Source organism: Nicotiana tabacum, chromosome 23 (assembly GCF_000715075.1).
Source record: "Nicotiana tabacum cultivar K326 chromosome 23, ASM71507v2, whole genome shotgun sequence".
Taxonomy (NCBI): Eukaryota; Viridiplantae; Streptophyta; class Magnoliopsida; order Solanales; family Solanaceae; genus Nicotiana; species Nicotiana tabacum.
The window spans coordinates 46,411,328-46,434,564 of NC_134102.1; the positions used below are offsets into that span (position 1 = coordinate 46,411,328).

Below are 23,237 nucleotides of genomic sequence, written 5' to 3' on the forward strand. Positions count from 1 at the left end.
ACCCGGGATTGTTTTACAAGAATAATAGAGATGGCACTTTAGATTCAGAGGTGTGAGTTGGATACCATAAATGTCTTGAGAAGTTGGTCCCCGATGCAACGATTGTAGATCAAATAGGGGAGGAGTTTGGTAAGTACACACAAGCAGATGGCCTATTTGGTTTACAGACGACTATTAGAGCCAGAGACATAAGGTTGCAAGGTAACTAACTTTAATATAGATATCCTTATAGTTTTAATTTAATTTATTTGATTTATTTATACTTATTAACTTTTAAAATATTTTTCTATAGTTGAATGGTGGATGCAATTTGGTCCTCAAACTCCAAACTTGCAAAAGTTTGCCGTCAAAGTACTAAGCTTAACTTCTAGTGCAAAATTGGAACGTATTTGAGCATGTAAGAAGCAAATTTATTATAATAATATATTCTATATTGTATTATTAGTGGCATCTATTAATTAATCTCTACAACTTATGCGCAAATTCACTCCAAGAAAAGGAATAGACTTGAGTTATCGCATCTCAATGATCTAGTGTATATTAAATACAATAGAACATTGAAGCGTCGTTATGACGCTCGCGATACCATTGATCCAATTTTGTTGGATAACATTGACGAGGCAAATGAATATGGTTAACTGGAGCCCCACAAATCATGAAGATGAACAAGTGTATGTAGGAGATGATCTCGATTAGGGTACTGTTTTCTAAGTTGCTCGGACTCTTCACTTTCAGTGCCGCACCCGTGTCGACACGACGTGGGTGTGGGTATGGGTGTGGGATCCGTGTTGGATCTGGTCAACCGATTTTGGCTACTTTGACCAAAATCAACGGAGAAATTTGGGACAGATACAATGATTTTTGAAAACAAATCAAAAGCTAGGGTGATATGGAAGAAAATGGAATACCTTGTATATATAAATTTCTATGTCAGTCCTTTTCCTTTTATCTCCTTCTAAAATTCTACTCTTGTTCAATATTTTCTTCTTCTCGGAATACCTTGTAAGTTTTTCACATAATGTCTCATAATTTAGACATATTTTTATAACTCTATTTTTAAATAATTGAATTATTTTTAGCCGAATCCCTGCACCCGTATCCGTACCTGGATCCGTACCCCCGAATCTTTAAATTTAGATCATGAAGGATCTGACCTCTAGATCCGCACCCGTATCGGACACCCGCACCCGAGTCCGAGCAACTTAGACTGTTTCTATAGCGGCTGGAGTTGAGGAGAATATCTATGGTCTTAAAGGGAGTTCTTCAAGTTCAAATAACAAGGGAAATAGAGTAGTTACAAGTTCAAGTCGGTCCCTAATTGATGAAGACTCCGAGGATGAAAAAGATAATAGCCAATATAATGCTAACATTTTTGAAGTTCAAGAATTTGAAAATCTTGAAGAAGAATAGATGTTGCTTGTTTTAGTTTATGAATCAACTATGACTATCTATTGAGTTTTAATTTTTGAATTGATATATTTATTAATATATTATTGCTATTAAGCTTTTAGTTTTGTATATATATATGCAAATTTAATATTTTATTTTTGTATAAATTGTCGCTTCACATAAAAAAGGCGAGCGCTTCGCTTCTCGCCATAGTGAAGCGGGCCCTCGTCGCTATTTGTCGCCGCACGCTATCCAAAACACTGTATCAAACCGTTGCGGCATGCAACTCAATCTAAATATAAATCACAATATGGCTCTATAGCTCACTTCGGTCATCAATCGCTCAAGTCTCAGTTAACCCCATCTCACAGTACTCAGTTCAACAGTATATGAGGCATCAACAACCTGTGAGACATCACAATACTCAATTCAACAGTATTACACATGTGGCATCAACAACATGCACTGAGATAGAGATAGCATACACAGATATAGTATCATGTACAATTAAGGCAAACAACTCAAAAACTGCAAGAATAGCCCTATCATGTCTCAAACAAATAAGCACATAGCCTAGACATGATTTCTAACATGAATCATAACTCAAATAATCATACAAGTAGAGAAAAAACGGATATAACGAGGTATGATAGCAAAACAAGTCCCATAACAGTCTAAAGTCTACCCGGATCATGAATATCCTGGTGCACGCACACACGCCCGTCACCTAGCACGTGCGTCACCCCCAACACATTTCAAATATCATAGTTCTTGGGGATAATTACCCTCAAATCCAAGTTTAGATATGTTACTTACCTCAAACAAGCCAAAACAATACTCTAGAAGCTCCATTCCGCACAAATCTGACCTGCGAACGGCTCGAAACTAGCCAAAAGCAACTCAAAAACATCAAATAATGCCATAGGAAACAAACCCAAACGATAAAAGTCGAATCTTTAATCAAATACTCAAAGTCAACACGGGCCCGCACCCCGGAACTCGACAAAACTCAAAATTTCCGACAACCCATTCGAATACGAGTCCATCCATACTAGTTTCATCCAATTCCGACTCCGAATCGATATTCAAAACTCAATTATTCTCTTTAGAAAAGTTTAGACAAAAACTCCCAAATTCTCTTTTAGATTCATCTCTGAAATGCCACAATGAAAGATAGAATCATGTAAAATAATCAAATCTGAGTAAAAAATACTTACCCCAATCCAAATTGTGAAAATCGCCTCAAGAATCGCCCAAATCCGAGCTCCCAATCTCAAAATGTGATAAAAATGAGTAAAAGTCCGAAAATACTAATACCTCTGCCTCAGGTGTACCCTTCGCGATCGCGGGACCCACATGGCGAAGCTTACACTATGCGTTTGCGGCCCCAGGTTCGCGATCACGATGCACAACTAAGTCGACGCTCCGCGATCGCGATATAGACCTCGCAAACGCGAAAGCAACACCACCAGCTCCCAGTTTCCTTATTCGCGAACGCGATTGACTTCACGCGAACGCGAAGAACAATCTCCTCCAGTCCAGTTTCCTTATTCGCGAACGCTATTGCTTCTACGCGAACGCGATGAACTACCAACCCAACTGACCAAATACTCAATGCGATCGCGACTCTGCTCTCGTGATTGCGAAGCTCAACTGGAGCACCAGAAACCAACTTCTCATGCAAACTTCGAAATGGTCCAAATCAATCTATAACACACCCGAGCCCCTCGGGACCCCGTCCGAACATGCCAATAAGTCCCAAAACATAGCGCGGACCTACTCGAGGCCTCAAATCCCACAATATAACATCAGAACCACGAATTGCACCTCAATTCAAGCTTAGTGAACTATTTCAAATTTTCAAATTCAATCACCTCAAATTTTGCACACAAGTTCCAAATGACATAACGAACCTATTCCAACTCCTGGAACAACAGTCCGAACCCGATAAACATCGAAGTAAACTTCCGGTCAAACCCATGAATTTTCCAAACCTTCAAATTACTAACTTTCGCCAATTAGAGCCAAAGCCTTCTAGAAACATCCAATTACCAATCCGGGCACACCCATGTCCAAAATCACCATCCGGACCTAACAGAGCCATCAAAATCCTGATCCGAGGTCAAATACACAAAAGTCAAACTTGGTCAACTCTTCCAACTTAAAGCTTTCAAATTAAAAATCATTTCTCCAAATCAATCTCGAACCACTCGAAAATCAAAATCGACCATACACGCAAGTCATAATATCTCATATGAAGCTACTCAAGACCTCAAACCACTGAACGGAATGCAAATGCTCAAAACGACCGCTCGGGTCGTCACAATTTTCCAAATTTTTCATGCTTGTTGGCTTAAATGTTTTGAAAAATATTTTATTCACATACTATATCATCTCATAACATATTGCTCATCTTCCTCAAATATATGCTTTATCGAACATAACGTATGTTAACAAAACCTTACAAGCTGATTACTATTCTTAGTGAAAGTGATGTCTTTTTTAAGTACTCAAACTTCCTTTATAGTTCATCTATTTTTATCATGGTATATGACAATCTTTATGCTCCACGGCTTACTCTTTGACAACTAATCATGCTCATGTGCACTGAGTTTCATACTCAACCTTGTCAATGGAATTTGAGGAGATTGCTAAACAAGAGGAGGTGGCTTGGAGACAAAGATCCAGGGCTCTTTGGTTGAAACAAGGTGACATGAAGTCAGGAACACAAAATTCTTCCACAGAACTGCAAATGCTCATAGAAGATATAATAATATTGACCTGTTGATAGTTGAAGGAGTAGCTGTGGAGAACATTGTAGACATCAAAAGAGAAATAGTCACATTCTACCTGAAGTTATATACAAAATCAGAGGTGTGGAGACCACAAGGTAATCTTAGGGATTGCCCTATGATTACCCAGAGGAGAATGAGAATCAAATGCTGCAAAGTCCTTTTGGAGAACAGGAGATATGGGAAAGTGTTGAGGCATGTGCATGGAAGTGATTCACAATGAAGTGGTAGTTGCTGTTCAAAATTTCCATGCTCAAGGAATATTTGAAGAAAGCTTCAATGCTACCTTTGTAGCATTGATACCTAAGAAGGTTGGAGCTTAGGAATTGAGAGACTTCAGGCCTTTCAGTCTTATTGGTAGCGTCTACAAAATTATCTCAAAGTTGTTATCAGAGAGACTTAAGAAAGTGGTGAATAAACTGGTGGATACACAACAAATGGCCCTCATATGAGGCATGCAAATTATGGATACTATTTTAATAGCAAATGAATGTGTAGATATAAGAACCAAAAGCAAAGAACCTGGGATATTATGCAAATAAGATGTTGAGAAGGCATATGATCATTTAAATTGAAATTTCCTTCTAGGAACTCTCATGAAAATGGGTTTTGGAGAGAGATGGATTACTTGGGTCAAATTTTGTATCAGCACGGTCAAATTTTCAATACTAGTGAATGGTTCTCCAGCTGGATTCTTTTCTTCTCAAAGAGGTTTGAGACAAGGGGATCCTTTGTCCCCCTTCCTCTTTATCATTGCCACAGAAGGTCTAAATCATATGATACAGACAACTCAAATCAACAACTGGATTAGGGGTTTCAAAGTGAGTTCCAGGGTTGGTAGCAATTTGGTGATATCTCATCTTCAATATGCAGATGATACATTGGTCTTTTGTGAAGCTGATAAGAACCAACTGATGATGCTGAGGGTGATCTTCATTCTCTTTGAAGCCACATCTGGATTGCACATTAACTGGAACAAAAGTTTTATACATCCAGTTAATGAGGTGGAAGAAATTCATAGCTTAGCTGGAATTCTTGGAGGACGGATTTGGGAGTTGCCAATAGTTTATTTGGGGATGCCTTTAGGGGCCAAGAGTAAGTCAAAAGGGATATGGAATGGGGTGTTAGAAAAATGTGAGAAGAAGCTAACAAATTGGAAAAATCAGTACCTGTCCTTGGGGGGTAGATTGATTCTTATTAATTCTGTGTTTGATGCAATGCCTACTTATATGATGTCTCTCTTTCCCATTCCAGCAAATGTATTGAAAAGGATAGATGCATTACGAAGAAACTTCTTATGGCAAGGTAATAGTGACAATAAAAAAATTCATTTGGTTAAATGGGTGTCTCTTTTAGCTAGCAAAAAGGAAGGGGGTCTTGGGATCAAGAATTTGAAAGTCCAGAGCCAAAGCTTGATGATGATATGGCTATGGAGATTTGCAGCAGAAGATCAACCTAATGGAAACTTGTGATTAAAGAAAATTATGAGATGGAAGAAGAATGGACAACCAAAGTGGTTAATAGTCTATATGGGATCAGTCTCTGGAAATCTATTAGAAATTTGTGGCCTAAAATGATGACCAAGTCTAAAGTCAGAGTTAGGGATTTAATGAAGATATCCTTCTGGGAAGACAATTATAGGTCAAGGAGCTTTGAAACAACTTTTTCCCGACATTCACTCCCTAAATCAACAGCAAGCAGTTGGAGAGGTATGGGCAAACCAAGGCTGGAATCTAACATTCAGAAGGCTTCTGAATGATTGGGAGATTGGCAGAGTAACACAGTTCTATAATACTCTAGAGCAGTTTAAAGGGACTTCAACTAGAAAAGACTGCATGATATGGCAAGGGCATAAGCAAGGAAAGTTAAATCTGCCTACAAGGAGTTCAATTTTTCAAACAATCATATTGGATGTTGGCCATGGAAGATGATATGGAGAGTTAAGATTTCATACAAAATTGCTTGCTTTACATGGTTATTGGCAAAAGAAGTAGTGTTGACTCAGGATAACCTTATCAAGAGAGGTTATCAACTTTGTTCCAAGTGTTACTTATGTGGACAAGAGGCAGAGACAATAAATCATCTCTTTTTACATTGTAGATGGACAACTCAGTTATGGAGGATATTCATTAGTTTGAGGGGCATCAGGTGGACTATGCCAAGAAGAATACTTGAGGTACTAGCATGCTGGAACAATGAGGGTATATCTTCTAGCGAGAAAGAGAGATGGAGGATTGTCCCTGCTTGCATTTGGTGGACAATTTGGGAAGAAAGAAATCAGAGATGTTTTGAGGACAAGGCCAGTAGCATCAAAAAATTGAAAATGAAATGTCTTGTCCTGTTTTATTTTTGGTGTAAACAAGAAGTCTTAGAAGAACCTGAATCTATTTTTGATGTATTAGAATCCGTACGAGAAGACTAAGGATTAGGAGTTTGTTTTAATTCTTGCAAGTATGGGGGACTACACACCCTTTGTGTATTTTTTTATTAATATACAAATATGTATGTGACCAAAAAAAAAAAAACAACAAGCCATAGACATCTGTGTCACGATAATTCATCTCACTAAGGGTAAAATAAAAATTATAAAGTTAAATTGTTTCCAAATGTAGAAATGTATCATTCTTCCTGAGATAGACTAAAAAGGAAAGTGTGTCACATAAATTGCAACAGGGAGTAATCAAATTGCAACTAAAATAGCTAAATTCAGCATCCAATATACAATAATGTCGATATTAATCTAACTCCTCAAAGTTGAGATTCATATAATCAACCGTTGCTCGTTTGGATCACTTTGGGTGTCATTGTTTGAAGCACATATTTTTATGGACTGCATGAAGCGATAACCTCTTGTTGCATCATTGTTTTAAGCGACAAAACAATGACTTTTAATACTGATATTAACACAGTGATATGCATGTATGATTTCAACTTCTGTGCTTTAGGTGCAAGGCTAAGCAACACAGTGCTGGTGTTGGAGGTCTGAGTTGATAATATTCTGGCCTAATTTTTATAAGGCCATCTACCATCAAACTATGAAATGATGATCTCTTAGTGTGAAATTTGACATTTGGAAACTTGATAAAAGTGTGTACATTAACGCCCTACAATACTCAATAGGGACAGAGCTTTCATCCTTGTATCCCCTGTTCATACATTGAACTTTCTTGGTGCTCTTTTAGTTATATATGTAAAAATAATGAATTCTTTATGAAAAATTTCTTTTTTTTTTAGAAAGTTATTGAATTTTTAAAAATATTCATGCTCGAATAATTGAAGTTTGACTTCTACAAAGTGAATTTTGCCGCAATACTAGTTTAAAGGCACACATTCGTACAAGAAATTCTTAGGAGTTCCTTTTCCCTGTTAGTAATACAATCGAATCTTCCCTTGTTAATCTTACAAGCCTCTTCGGTTTTTGTTGCAACTGAATCCGAGCTTTTAATTGGTAATATGCAACTTTGTTCTTAAATTAAGAATCCTATATTCTTACAATGAGTTATTCATTGCTATGCAATAAACATAAAAATGTTTGGGAGTTATTGCATGCAATCTGAAGTTTTTTAGAGTATCTGGCTCAATTTCTATAACTCTTTTTTGGTATGGAACATCCAAAATATTGGACACCATTTTTTTTACAATATTATTTATAATTCTGGCTATTTTCAAGTATTCAAATTCAGACTAAGTAAACTTGAATTTCGATGAGGGTGTCCGTTTTGTTAATTTCAAACTAAGAAGGGAGTCTAAGCGTAATGGTAAGAGTTGTCGCTATGTGACTAGGAGATGAGTTCAAATGTAGTAATAACCCCTTGCAGAAAAGTAAGGTAAGACTGTTTACGATAGACCCATTTTAATATGTCCTTTCCAGTACCTCGGGGACAAGGAGAAATTTAGGGCACCTGGCTACATATACCGTATACTATTGAAAATGGTTTAAATATACCCTTCGTTTCACTATGTGGTTATTTTCGGTCCCTACTGTTATACTATGGTACAAATATACTCTTATTTTGGAGGGACTGCCATGTGGCTGCATGTGATTAAAAGGACCCATCCCCATTTTTAAACCTAGTTCACTTAAACATTATTTCACCTCTCCCCCTTTGTCAAATTATGCGAAAAAATGAAGATTGAAAAAATATCAAATTACTGTTGGAATCTCAAATTCCTTTTTCTATTTGGATTTTGAAATCTTCTCCCTTTTCTTCCTTCTTACTTCACCAGTACACCCACCTTATAGCTGTCCATTTCTCAATGCTTTGAACCCCAAATTGTTCCTTGTGTATAGCCAAAGCTTCACCGAAGCGCCCAATTTGCTTTTGCACTTGGAAGGATCAACATCATAGAAAATAGGCAAAACTATTTGATTTAACTTCTCTCTGCATTCAAATTTTAACAGAACAATGGTGAGCGACATGGGGCTAAATCACCTTTCCAAAATTATCGGTAAAGCTGTTGATGCTGCAGGCGAAGTAGTCCGTAAGTATTTTGCCAACAATGCCACAAGATTCCAGTTTAGGGAAAAGGACAGCAATGGTCAGTCACCCGTCGCATTCGATTTATAGGAAGAAACTGGTTGGCGCAATCGTGATCATGCTCTTCTTCCTTATCAATTGATATAAGGGTTCTTTTTCGTTCAGAAGCTTTTCTTAAGTTTGGGGGACTTTGGGTTGGGTAATGGGTAATGTTTGTGTAAACTGGGTTAAAAAATGGGGATGTGTCTTTTTAATCCAGTGCAACCATGTGACACTTAGTCCAAAATAAGGGTATATTTGTACCATAGTATAATGGTAGGGTCCGAAATAGCCACATAGTGCAACAAAGGATATATTCAAACGTTTTTCAATAGTACAGGGGTATAGTTGGCCCTTTTCCGTTACATTAATCAACTTTTCCGTTACATTAATCAAACTAACTTTTCAACCATCATTTGATATTTTCTTCGCTTGTACTCAATATATAAGCCCAACTAATATCTTAAGCTCAGTGTCTAGTCAAGTGACGTCACATAAAGGAGACCAAGAGTGTAATTTGTTTCTCGTGCAATGATGGAGTACCTCTTTTTCAAGGGCAAGCAGCAATCAAGCTGCTGAACCCAATCTGAAGATACTTTCCATGTCCAGTCGAGCTCTGGGTAGGCTTTAGTTTGGTAACTCATGAGGAACTGAGCAGAACCTACTTGGGTTGAATGGGTATGCAGCCCTCTCAATGCGTCCTAGTCTATGTCGTGTGGATGGTGAGCGTGTGTTCTTATATTTTAATATTGCTCAAACCTTTTTCCATCTATGTGAGTCAGAGGGGGGTCTTCTCTCTTCTCTGTTGTGCTATCATGCAGCCATTTCTAGTGAACATAGAGAGGTCTTTATGTTTATACTAGGTTTGGATGGAACTGGGCATCTCTTCGGTTTCTAGCTATGGAGTATTACTTCGCCTATCCAAACCCTTCTCCTTTGAGATGGCTTTTGATTATCATCTTTTTGTCATTTCCATAAAATCAGGAGAACGCATGATGGATTATATGAAGTTGGATGATAGATCGGTTGGGATGTTTTGGGTTGTGTCCTACACAATGGCCCAGCCTGCTTGTGAAACTGTAATGCACTGGTTAACCTCTGCTGGGGTTACTGAGCTTTTACCTGGACCAACTTTGCAGTCTAACGAGAGGTTAGTGGTGATGCGTGAAGTTAGCCCGCTGCCAATATCATTGTTATCAGGATTTTCCACAAATTTGTGCTTGAAACTGGCTTATCAGATGGAAGAATCAATGTTTTCTGGACAGGTACTTACTATGGTTTCCTCCTGTTGGTCTTTTCCAAAAGTAAAAAGAATAAAGAATTTTTTTCTCAAGAGAATCTCAAGATCACTGATCAATTCATCTACATGCCTTCTATATATATAAAAAGTTTAGTACTCATGATTAATACTATAAGATTGAATGGATCTGTAGGTCTCCCTTGTCCACTCTTTCTTGTGGTTTTATTTGCTTTGATCATGTCATTTGGAAGGGTTATTATCCTTTCACATTTACTGCAGCTTTATTACCAACTCCAGTCTCACTGGGAGCAAGCTAGTATTTCCTCGTTCCCTTATTCTTTTGAAGGTTCATTGTACCAGTTGTGAATGATTAATATCATTCTATCATTTTTGCAGGCTGTGCCTAGCATTGCTGTGGTTGAAACATACTGTAGGTTGATGCTCATTTCTCCCCATTCGTTGTTTCGCTCACTCTTAACTGTAACTTCTCCTCTTTTCCCTCCTAATATTCCTTCTTTGGTATTTAATTCTCTGGCATGTCACTGCATTTTCTTCAGAACTACATTCATTCCGTTAAGCCAGTAAGCAAAAGAAACCTCCTGAGAATGTCACTTTTGGTTATGTGCCAAATTTGCTATAATATCTGCATAAGTTACTTTTATCATGTTTCAATACTATTTTGCTTCGTAACAGTCTAAAAGGAAAATGCTATTGTTGAGTTACTCCACCAAATATAACTTATGAATTGGATAGAGTCCTCTGATTTCAGACATCACACTCTAGGTTGAGAACAAGTATTTATGAAGAATCTGTTGCTTGTTCCTCTCACTGTGTCTCCATTAAAAGCCTGAAGCAAAATCTCAGATGAGTAGCATGGCCCTAACACAATGTTTCTTTGTATTTAGGCCTTCAACTAGTTGGATATATTAAATTCATCAAGGCACAAAATACCATGATTGGATAGGCGCAAAGCATTCCTTGATGGTATTTTACCATTATGAAAGGTGATGGCTAGCAGTGTTTTTAAAAGCGAAAAGCACAAAAAATTGGCGAGATATCTAGGACTTTTAAGTGAAAAGCGAGAAGTGAAGCGCAGAATTTACGACATTAAAAGAATACCAAACATTTGTGAATTCAGTACTATAATGATTAACCTGCAATTACAGTAACTAATTTTAGTATCTGATTTACAATAACATTGGTATTAATCTTACTCCTCAAAGTTGAGATTCAAAGAACATACCCCTTCTTATAGAGATAACTTTGCGTGTCGTTGTTTGAAGTGCAAAGTTCTATGAAGCGCATGGTTTCAGTAATGAAGCGATAACCCCTTGCTTCGCATCGCTTCATCTCTTTAAGCGACAAAGGGATGGCTTTTAATAACACTGGTGGCCACTCAGGTTGTATTCTGCAATGATTTTTCTACTTCCCAAATATTATCTGAAATTTAAGCTGGTGTTTCATGAAAGCACTTCACAGAAAGAGATGGTATTTTACAAGTTGTAAACACTTTAGAGTTGATGCTAGTATAAGAAACTTGCAGAAGATCAAAATAAGCTTAAATTTCATAATGATTTTTGATTGTCTATGCATCATCTGACATTAACAGCCATTCTCTGTCTTGTAGATATAAGAATTGTTTTTGGGGCTATAATATCGTGAATTGTTTCGGTGTGCCTTTATGCAATGTATATGTTACATGTGTGGCACTTTAAGTGGTTATTCAGTCAAGTAGCAGAACTTTTGTCCTGCTGTGCAATGTCATTAGCTTGTCCTCGGCCCTAGTAAGCATAAAACTGGAATTTTCTCTTAGTCATAACACACATTTTATGAGTTATTTCATAAGACTTATCCGACTTGATCATCTCTTTGTTATTGTTTTGTAATGTACAAGCTATTTATTGTTATTATTATTACTATTAGCCATCTTTGTCGTACTACTAGTAGGTAGAGAGAATCCAAACCAATTTATTATTGCTGTAAGCAAGATTAGATCTTTGGTATTAGTCGCAGATTCACATTATTGGATAGTCTAAATTATCCCCTTTTGATGTCAGTGTTTATACAATGTAATATCCCAAATTATATATTTTTGAGTGTTTTTTTAGGGATTAGTTGAGAATCTTTTTTTTGCCTCTTAAGATTTCGAGCAAAGTGTTCTTTTTTTTTTGATAAGGTAAATCGTATTAATCAAAAGGGAGAGAACTCCCGTGTACACAAAGTATACCAACGACGTAGAGAATTTACATCAGAACATGATTCTCTATAAAAGACGCCCAATCTTCTATACAAGTAGGGGCTAAGTGAGTGCACCAAAAAGCGATCAAAGATAAAAGGCTATTCTTAAGATGTGAAAAAGGAGACTGAATCTCCTCAAAAGCTCTCCTATTTCTCTCCCCCCATACTACCCACATGAGAGCTAACGGAGCGAATTTCCACGCCTTTTGCTTTCTTCTTCTACGGAAACCGCCCCAGCTATATAACATTTCTTTTACAGTGCTTGGCATCACCCATTGAACACCAAAGAGATTCAGGATTGCCCTCCACAAAGCTGAGGACACAGGGCAATGCAACATAAGGTGATCAACTTCTTCTCCTGAGCTTTTACACATGTAGCACCAACTAACAAGTGTAATTCCCCTCTTTCGGAGATTTTCAGCAGTCAAAATCACTCCCCTTGCCGCTAGCCATGCAAAAAAGCACACCTTCGTGGGCGCCCTAGGAACCCTTTCCATTCAATTTCCACTATCCTCCAATGAGTATCGGACGGTTATCAGGCTAGCTATTTTCATTTTGGTGAATTTCCAATTTCCCACAACTTAGTAAGCATGCTTGTTCCTTTCAACGGCAGATGCTTACTGAATGTATTTAGTTGGCTCAATCAGGCCCCTGTATCTATCTATGAGAACTTTTTGGATTGTGTCTACTCCTTAGCTTTAGATTAGTTTTTGTATATGAGCAGACACCATCAAACAGTATTGTAATTTTTATATCTTTTGCTCTGCATCTTCTTGATGCTTATTAATGATAATCCCTTACTTCTTCGAACAAAAACAATGTTTGGGGTTGGTTTTACCTATTTTGTTAACTTTATCGATGATATTTAACATGTACTGAATTTTATTAATGCAAGGCCGTTCTATGTTGTTTTTCATCTTCCAGACATTTTGTACAGAAATACAAATTTATTTGGGGTCTTTAGTCGCCTTTTTTGTAATTATTATGCACAAGGAATCTTTTCAGTTTCAGCAGTTTATGAGTTCTCGTTAAATGCATCAGACCTCCTGCCTTTGTACTGATCTTAATAAAATGAGATAGTTAGAGGAACAATGAGCATAGAAGATAGCTCAAATCAGGACCAAGTTAAAATCAAACAAAAGTAGTCAACGCCAGCCAACAGTTGTAGCGTGATATTCTTCAGCTCGTATTAAATCGACAAAGATGGCGTGGAATCAACAGTTAAAACAGTAGGAAGTGGCTAGAAATGAGATTCCTTATTTTTCGACTGTTGTTGAGGTTGTTAGTTTATAGATATGTATAGTGTAGTCTTTCCCACATTGGAAAAGGAGTAATATCTCCTTGTACTGTATAGGGACCTCTTGTATTGTATTTATCATCCAATATCAATAACATATTTTCTCCCGTGTCTTCTCACATGGTATCAGAGCATTAGTGAGAAAAGATCGCTGTGCGTAATTCCAGCGTTAACCGGGAAGAAAGAACTTAGTCATCGTGTAATTTTTCCGGTGACCTAAGGCTTGTCTAAGTGAAAGTCACTTTCTGTCGGTGTTGTGCTAAAACTAACACCACCACGAGGTAGATCACCCTCCGACTACCAACCCCTGAAATTTTATCCGGCAGAAAAGCCGTCACGCTCCTCCATGCGCCGGCAACAACTTTTCCGGCGAGGGTTCCGGCCACTTTCCGGCCATTTTTTCGCGAAACTTCTTCAGGACAGTGTGCTCTCCTCAAAATTCCGAGCCTACCCATCTAATTCAAATCAAATTCCGGCCACTTTTATATTTTTCCGGCGTGAACAGTGACCTTTCTGGCCATTTTTTGAAAATATTTCTTCAGGACAGCTTGCTCGCAAAGGAATTCCGAGTCTATCCATCCTGGTTACAATAAATTCCGACAACTTTGGAATTTTCCGGCGAGCTACAGTGTTTCCGGCATGAACAGTGTTCCGGGCACAGAACAATGTTCTATTTTCCTGCTGTAAACAGTGTTTTTCAAGCTATTTCTTCAGTTTTCTCACAGAAGTTACTTATTTCCACTATTTCAAGTTAACCATACTACTACAAATTGTAGCGACATGGGAACCGATGCTTTGAATAATCGGATGGTTTCTTTAGCAGAGTATATTGAGTTCCTTCAGTATAAAGCATGTAAGCAGACATCTTCTGAGATAGCTTCTGTTGTTCAAACAGGTAATAGCATGACTTGTTTCTCCTAATCTTCATCCTCTGAGTCTTGGGTCATTGATTCAGGTGCATCAGATCATATTTCTGGTAACAAATCTCTTTTCACTACTATTTCGTATTCTCAATCTCTTCCAAAAGTCACAATGGCCAATGGGTCTCAAACCATGGCAACTGCAATAGGTCAAGCAAGCCCACTTCCTTCCTTACCTTTAGATTCAGTCCTTTATGTTCCCAATAGTCCTTTTATTCTCATAGCTATTAGTCGCTTAGCCAAATCACTTAAATGCGCTGTTTTATTTCTTGATGACCATGTTTTTATACAGGAACGCAGTACGGGGCGGATCATTGGTACCGGACGTGAATCAAACGGACTTTATTACCTTATCCTTGCTAAATCACATGGACTCACATCTTGTCTTCCTTCTACAACTTGTCCTGTTACTGATTCACCAGATTTATTACATAAACGGTTGGGACATCCCAGTTTGTCAAAACTTCAGAAAATGGTATCTGGTTTATCTCACTTGTCAGCTCTAGAGTGTGAGTCATGTCAGCTCTAAGCATACCCGCTCCCATTTCCCTCGGCGTCTTGATAATCGAGCAGAGTCACCTTTTACTTTAGTCCATTCAGATGTTTGGGGTCCTAGTCGGGTCAGTTCCACCTTAGGATTCCGCTACTTTGTCAGTTTCATTGATGATTATTCCAGGTGCACTTGGATATTTTTGATAAAAAATCGATCTGAGCTGTTTTCTATTTTCCAGACCTTTCACGCTGAAATTCAAAATCAATTTGGGGTTTCTATTCGCACATTTCGTAGTGATAATGCCCGAGAGTATTTGTCTTCCCCATTTCAGCAGTTTATGAAATCTCATGGGATTATTCATCAAACATCTTGTACGTACACATGTCAACAAAATGGGGTAGCTGAAAGAAAGAATAGACATCTTATTGAAACTGTTCGTACCCTACTCATACAATCTCATGCTCCGTTGCGTTTTTGGGGGATGCCGTTCTTACATCTTGCTATCTTATTAATCGTATGCCATCTTCAGCTATCCAGAACCAAGTTCCATTCTCTGTCATGTTTCCCCATTTACCTTTGTTCTCTCTTCCACCCCGTATCTTTGGAAGCACTTGTTTTGTCCATAACCTTACTCCAGGAACAGATAAGTTAGCTCCTCGTGCTCTTAAGTGCGTATTTCTGGGTTTCTCGAGAACACAAAAGGGGTATCGATGCTACTCTCCTGACCTCCAGCGGTACCTTATGTCCGCTGATGTTACCTTCTTTGAAACCCAATCATACTTCACAGGTTCAGGTCATCACTTAGATGTTTCTGAGGTACTACCAGTTTCATCTTTTGGAGATTCAGTTACTCCAGCTCCACCACCTACAACTCCAGTTGTAGTTCCACCACCTATAGCTCCAGTTGTAGCTCTACCACCTATAGCTCCAGTTCCACCACCTACAGCTCCGGTTGTAGCTCCACCACCTATAGCTCTAGTTCCTCCACATAATCCAGTTCAACCTTCTGCAGCTCCACCACTCTTGACTTATCATCGTCGTTCACATCCAGCATCAGGCCCAGGTGATTCACGCCTCGCATCAGATTCTGCACCTACTGCGGACTTGTCTCCTCTTAGTCAACCAATTGCACTCCGCAAAGGTGTACGATCCACACTTAATCCTAATCCCCACTATGTCGGTTTAAGTTATCATCGTCTGTCGTCACCACATTATGCTTTTATATCTTCTTTGTCCACTGTTTCTATCCCTAAGTCTACAGGTGAGGCACTATCTCATCCAGGATGGCGACATGCTATGATTGACGAGATGTCTGCTTTACATGCGAGTGACACTTGGGAGCTTGTTCATCTTCCTGCAGGTAAGTCTACTGTTGGTTGTCGTTGGGTTTATGCAGTCAAAGTCGGCCCGGATGGCCAGGTTGATCGGCTTAAGGCTCGTCTTGTTGCAAAAGGATATACTCAGATTTTTGGGCTTGATTATAGTGATACTTTCTCTCCCGTGGCTAAAGTAGCATCTGTTCGTCACTTTTTGTCCATAGCTGCTGTATGTCATTGGCCTCTTTATCAGTTAGACATTAAGAATGTTTTTCTCCACGGTGATCTTGAGGAAGAAGTTTATATGGAGCAACCACCTGGTTTTGTTGCTCAGGGGGAGTTTAATGGTTGTGTGTGCAGATTGCGCAGGTCACTATATGGTTTGAAACAGTCCCCTCGGGCTTGGTTTGGTAAGTTCAGCACAATTATTCAGGAGTTCGGCATGACTCGTAGTGAGGCTGATTACTCTGTTTTATCGGCATTCTGCTCCTAATCTGTGTATTTATCTAGTGGTTTATGTTGATGATATTGTTATTACCGGTAATGATCAGGATGGTATTACTAATCTGAAGCAACATCTCTTTCAGCACTTCCAGACTAAGGATCTGGGCAGATTGAAGTATTTTCTAGGTATTGAGGTCGCTCAGTCTAGCTCAGGTATTGTTATTTCACAGCGGAAGTATGCCTTAGACATTCTTGAGGAGACTGGAATGATGGGTTGCAGACCTATTGACTCTCCTATGGATCCGAATGCTAAGCTTCTGCCTGGACAGGGGGAGCCTCTTAGAGACCCTACGAGATATAGGAGGTTGGTTGGCAAATTGAATTACCTCACAGTGACTAGACCTGACATTTCTTTTCCGGTGAGTGTTGTATGTCAGTTTATGGATTCTCCCTGTGATAGTCACGGGGATGCAGTTGTTCGCATTCTTCGGTATATAAAGTCAGCTCCAGGCAAAGGATTACTATTCGAGGATCGAGGCCACGAGCAGATTGTTAGGTACACAGATGCTGATTGGGCAGGATCACCTTTTGATAGATGTTCGACGTCTGGATATTGTGTTCTAGTAGGAGGTAATTTGGTCTCGTGGAAGAGCAAGAAACAAAATGTAGTTGCTCGATCTAGCGCCGAAGCCGAATATCGGGCCATGGCTATGGCGACGTGTGAGTTAGTTTGGGTCAAGCAGTTGCTCAAGGAGTTAAAGTTCGGAGAAATCAGCAAGATGGAACTAGTATGTGATAACCAAGCTGCTTTTCATATTGCGTCAAATCCGGTGTTCCATGAGAGGACTAAACACATTGAGATCGACTGTCACTTTGTCAGAGAAAAAATACTTTCAGGAGATATTGTTACAAAGTTTGTAAAGTCGAATGATCAACCAGCAGATATTTTCACTAAGTCTCTTACTGGTTCTCGTATTAGTTACATGTGTAACAAGCTCGGTACATATGATGTGTATGCACCGGCTTGAGGGGGAGTGTTAGTTTATAGATATGTATAGTGTAGTCTTGTCCCACATTGGAAGAGGAGTAATATCTCCTTGTAGTGTATAGCTATAAATAGGGACCTCTTGTATTGTATTTATCATCCAATATCAATAACATATTTTCTCCCGTGCCTTCTCACAGAGGTCAAAGACATTAATGGAGTGAATGAAGAAATCCTGAAAGATGAAGAATCTGAAGCTAAGGTCAGTGGAGAAGGATGATAAAATGGGTGCTAAGCCATTGCTCCTAAAATTAAGGTAATTGGCATTACAGAAGAAGGGAAAGCAAAAAGGTGTGGGAGGATTAAAGGAATCGGGAGAAAAGAGGGTGAGAAGGGTGGGGTGGATAAAGGGGTCGACCAGGAATATGAGGATTTTGGTATACTCGAAGAAAATGTATCTGGAGAAGTAAACTGAAATAAGTTACAAAGATAGAGAACCCACTATTTTGCACGAGAGGTATTTTCAAGCATTTCTGAAATAATGCCATAAGTAAAAGATGTCTATGATGGAGTTAAGGAAGTAGTTGCTCAACTTCATCGAGAAGGAGGGTGGATGTTGGGGTTTTTCACAGTTCAACAAAAGGAACTAATATGTCGTGTGCGTAGCAGGCAACTTTTAACATATTGAAGGGCTACAACGTCATACTGCTGTAGGAAGGGGTTAAGACTAGGAGACTTGGGAGGTAAGAGAGGAAGCAGAGGAGGATTATGTAAGGGCAAAGTTAACTGAGAGAGGTATGAGAGAGGCCAGTTGTGAGGTGTGGACAGAAAAAAGAGATTCACAAATATAGGACATATTGGTAAGCAGTATTATCGAAGACATAATTAAGTAAATAAAAGAGTGCTCTCTCTAGCTTAAGCTTTTAGGAGATGGTCAGGCAATTCAGTAAGTATTATTGCCTACCCTACACCCTACACCAACATGACTCAATGCAGGTGCCTTTATTTTTCTTTTAAATAATTAAGTAGCTTCATAACACAGTCTTACTGTCGCATAGGCCTTCCTCGGGCTTTGTCCTTCACCTATAGGCAGCGACTTCCTTTCACTATCCCCTCTGCAAACTGTATAGTTACTATAGTAGTCAGTTTTAGTACCAGAATGGCGACGTTATGGTTGGCCATTCTACTGCCTTCTTACGTTTCTGTAGAAGCACTTAAGTTCCGTATTCTGTTGGTCAGTGGGTTGTTCATCTTTTGATGGGAAATCAGTGTAATATGTTAGTGAATTTCCTCTAGTTTCTTGCTAATTCGGATGAATTGTGGCTTCCCATTATGGACTGCTGCTGGAATTTCTTTCTAGGCAGTTTCATTTTCTTGGTAGGAGACTTGGTTAGTCTAACTTGTGTTTTTGTTTGCACACTTTTCTACTGGAGTTCATTACGTTTTGCTCTTGATGCAAACTTCTATTGCAGCATCTGACATCGAGGAATCCCACCACATTGACCAAGCCTGGAAACACGATCTTGGTGTTTGAAATTCTTAACTACCGTTTCCTTTCACTCTACAGGTGAGTTTACTCATCTTGGGAATTCATCAGATTCTTCTCTATTATCTATTCTCTACTTGTGTCTGTGACTGATGATCAATGTTGCTTTTACTAAAGAATAGTACATTCACATTTCTACATTTAGATAGCATACCATCTTTTTGCACCTCCTCAATTGTTAGGATTCTGTAACTTGATTCTCTAAATAACTGATAAAAAATAAAGTCAATAAACTTTTTCCTTTTTCTAGGTATCAAGGCAAGAGCAAGACCTTGATGTATGATGTCACCAAAATGATTTCTACACTGAAGGGGAAACGTGGAGATCATCGCATTTTCAGATTGGCTGAGAATTTATGTATGAATCTGATTTTGTCGTTGAGAGATTTTTTCTCTGTGAAGAGGGAAGGGAAGGTAGGAATATTTCTCCAGCTGAACTTTTGTGAATGCTCTGTAACTCAAATTATAACTTTTTCTGAGCTACTCAATGCATTTGCAGGGTCCAACTGAGTTTACTGAGACTTTAAATAGAATAACAATTGTTACTCTTGCAATCATAATCAAAACTCGTGGAATCGGGGAGTTTGATCAGTTACTGTATCTTCAGACAATGCTAGAACAGATTCTAGCAACTAGCCAGCATACCTGGTCTGAGAAAACTTTGCGCTACTTTCCTTCAATTTTACGCGATGCTTTGAGTGGGCGAATGGATAAAAGGGGCTTGGCAATCCAAGCATGGCAGCAGGTACATGAAATGGTTCCTCTCCGTACGAATTATCTGAAGCTTTAAACCGTTTTCTCTCTTAGGTGCTTGTTTCTTTGTGATTTATGGGTTTACTTATTCTCCAAACATTTCCGCATGTCACTTTGGTAGAAAAGGTCATGATGGATGTTGAGTTCATGAAATGGAAGGAAAACCTGAGTCAAGAAAAGTTTGCATTAAAGTAGAAAAAGAAGAGAAGGGTTCTAAACTGCACCTCGATAGTCTTAAAAGCATCAGTAGAAAATGTGACCCGAAAAGACAAAATATCTCATCATAGATACATAATTTGCGCGTGCTAAAAGATTAATCAAATTTCTTTTGCGTGTTCTGAAAGTCGATATAGAATGATGAAGCTCATTCTTTAATCTAACTAGTTGTTTATTACTCCCTCTATTCCATCTTATGTGTCACCATTTCCTTATCAGTCCTTCCAAAAGGAATGACACATTTTCATATTTGGAGACAATTTAACTTTAAAATTCCCAAATTTACCCTTAATGGCATGCTTTTTAGACACATATATGCTATGTCATGTTTAAGACCACAAGTTTTAGAAGTCTTTTTTTTCTTTCTTAAATTCGGTGCCTAGTCAAACTCCACCACATGATTTGAAAAAGCGAAAGTACTTATTTTACTCAGGTTTATTAAAATTTATTTCTGTCAGAATTACCTGTGCATCTCATGCAGTTGCCAGTTTTAAATGCCAAATGTTCGCTTAAGCCCTAATATATTTACTTGATACATCGAAGAGCCTGTCTGATAATTTTTATCAGGACTTAAAGCTGAACAAATTAAGCAATTAGATTTTGGATGTGTTTGACAGTGTAAAATGGAAATCACTTACCACATTAAGTGCCAATTAAAACCTTTACAGCCTCAACATCGTTCATGAGTAGAGATTTAAATAGCAAAATTCTAAGCAACCATATGATCGTTTATTATGGGAAGTGAAGTACTTATTAAATTTATGGTTGTTGGTTGCATATTAATCATAGAGAACAGCTCAAATTTGCATTTAGTGGTAGAATTCAGTATCCAGACTTCTATTTTCTGCGCCAACATTCAAAGGTTAATTTGTTTAGTCAAAAATATTTCAGATTTTGAACAAGTCGTTAGTATCAGTTCTATCAAGCAGAAGCTGTAATCTTAATGATTGAATTTATTCCCAGCTGCTTTGTGAGGAGTCAAATTGCTAATGAGTGATCTCCGGAAGTAAACAAGAATCAAGAAAGGAAAAGAGTATGATTTAAGACTATAGGTTTATTTGTTGTCATTAAACAGTATAGGGTTCAGCGAAAAATAAGTGACCAAATATTCATGAATTTGAGGTATTTTGCAAACCACTGGCAAGATGTTTCCTGTATAAGTTTGCTCATGTTGTTTTTCTGGAGAACATACAATTGACTTCAAGATGTTTTATCTGCAGGCAGAAACAACTGTTATCAATCAATGCACACAGCTTCTTTCTCCATCGGCTGATCCCACATATGTTATGACTTATATTAACCACAGTTTTCCTCAACACCGCCAGTATCTTTGTGCTGGTGCGTGGATACTAATGCATGGACATCCGGAGAATATTAACTGCATAAACCTTGTAAGACTCGGCCTTTTTTCCCTGAAGTTATTAGAAGCTTTTGTGTAGTGATCATCTCATCGACTTCTTTCTCATATGGAGATATCCCTACTAAAATACATCTTTCTCGCGTGACGACGTTCCTGCTAATAATTGGATACAGGGACGTGTCTTGAGGGAGTTTTCTCCTGAAGAGGTGACTGCAAATATTTATACAATGGTAGATGTTTTGCTTCATCATATTCACTTGGAACTACAGCGTGGACATCCCTTGCAGGTTTTGTCATACTCCTTTCTTATTGACTCTTTGGACCTATCAAGTTTTCACCCTCCTTGCTTTGCTTTTTTCTAATGTCTTCCTCTTTTCATTCCTCAGGATCTTATGCTAAAAGCATGTGGAAACCTTTCAGTTTTCATCTGGACCCATGAGCTTCTTCCTCCAGATATCCTGCTACTTGCACTTATTGACCGCGACGATAATCCACATGCTTTGCGCATTGTAGTATGTTCTTTATGATCTTCCTCAATTAGTTTTATGTCTTTATTAGTTTTAGTCAGTTGTGAAGAGCGGTGTAAGCCTATGATGCTTAATTTTGCGTACTGTTATTTGTTTATAATATTCTTTTGACGGCATCTTCTCCCAATTCTAATGTTGTCTTCAGGGGAAATGGTATTTTGACATCATGTTTTTGTCATCTGTTGTAGACTCAGTTTGGTGCTGTTTACACTTTCATTCTTAAGCTATAGTGTTATGAGGACAAAGTGATAATTTTAGCTTGCTTGAAGAAGGCATCATCTTCTCTTTAGCTATGATGTTTTACTGTCTGTCCAGCTGATCGAACTGTAATTTGTCATGTGGAATTGCTAAATTCCAATCTTCTTATGTTTGGGCTATTGGAGCTATCTTCAACAATTACAAAATGGGGAGAAGAACTAAATGAAGGGCGAAAAGAAGTTCTAGCTCTGGTTTTCTATGAAATCAAAGTATACTCATTTACTAAAAATGGATAATTTCAGAAGCATTTGATTAGTATAAGATTCCAAGCCTCCCAGTCAGGAATCTCATTCCTTCTCTATCATCCAAGACAATTCATAAAAGCAGGCCTATCTGGTTTAACGGCTGAAGATGTACAATATTATGGTCTCAAGGTGTCCCATAACACTATTCAGGAACATTGGTTCTTATTGCCGTTGACATAAACACCTTTTAAGCTTTCTGCTCCTCTAGCATCTTACATATCCAGCCATAGGTTAACAAGGTAGGTAGTGATTTTGTTAATTATTTCAAGTCTATAACTCTACATGGTTCTTTCTCCTAACGATTGGCATGCGTCTTTCCTTTTATAGAAAGTGGATTAAATATCTGTTGCTTTGGTTCATGCTACTATGGTAGAAGCAACTATGAACTCCCCTCTGACATATTGAAACAAGTTGGCTTCCATCTTTTCCTTTCCGAGTATGACAGAAAGACGAATTTTATGGTAAGAGAACAAAAGTTATGGAACTGCAGTACCCAGAGAGTGATATTGCACTTCTACAGAGAATTGCTGGGTCAACAATCATATCCCATTCTTGTTCATTTTGCCGTGAATAAGAGAGAAAGTCACTTGACTTTTGACGATAAGAAGGAAAATGACAAGTGTTAGAGTGAAGAATACATCTTTGCGAGCTGGCAGAACTGTGAGAATGCATGGGAGAAAAATCTATTATTGATATTCTGTT

At 38.3% G+C, this 23,237-nt stretch overlaps 1 protein-coding gene across 4 annotated transcripts in view; it reads left to right on the forward strand.

Annotated features, from left to right (window-relative positions):
• LOC107760529 (mediator of RNA polymerase II transcription subunit 23) overlaps window positions 1-23,237 on the forward strand; it is a 65,672-nt gene that overhangs the window by 21,971 nt on the left and 20,464 nt on the right. For 3 of the 4 annotated variants that reach the window (XR_012706008.1, XM_075246475.1, XM_075246477.1), the window contains exons 8-15: window positions 9,683-9,963; window positions 10,335-10,418; window positions 19,104-19,198; window positions 19,428-19,590; window positions 19,676-19,921; window positions 21,366-21,536; window positions 21,679-21,792; window positions 21,892-22,017. Coding sequence is in view for 3 of the 4 variants with exons in the window: in XM_075246475.1 (XP_075102576.1) it covers window positions 9,683-9,963; window positions 10,335-10,418; window positions 19,104-19,198; window positions 19,428-19,590; window positions 19,676-19,921; window positions 21,366-21,536; window positions 21,679-21,792; window positions 21,892-22,017 (1,280 nt within the window). In the remaining variant the exon portion in view is untranslated. The remainder of the gene's footprint in view (window positions 1-9,682; window positions 9,964-10,334; window positions 10,419-19,103; window positions 19,199-19,427; window positions 19,591-19,675; window positions 19,922-21,365; window positions 21,537-21,678; window positions 21,793-21,891; window positions 22,018-23,237) is intronic. The other variant, XM_075246476.1, reaches the window with a different exon arrangement.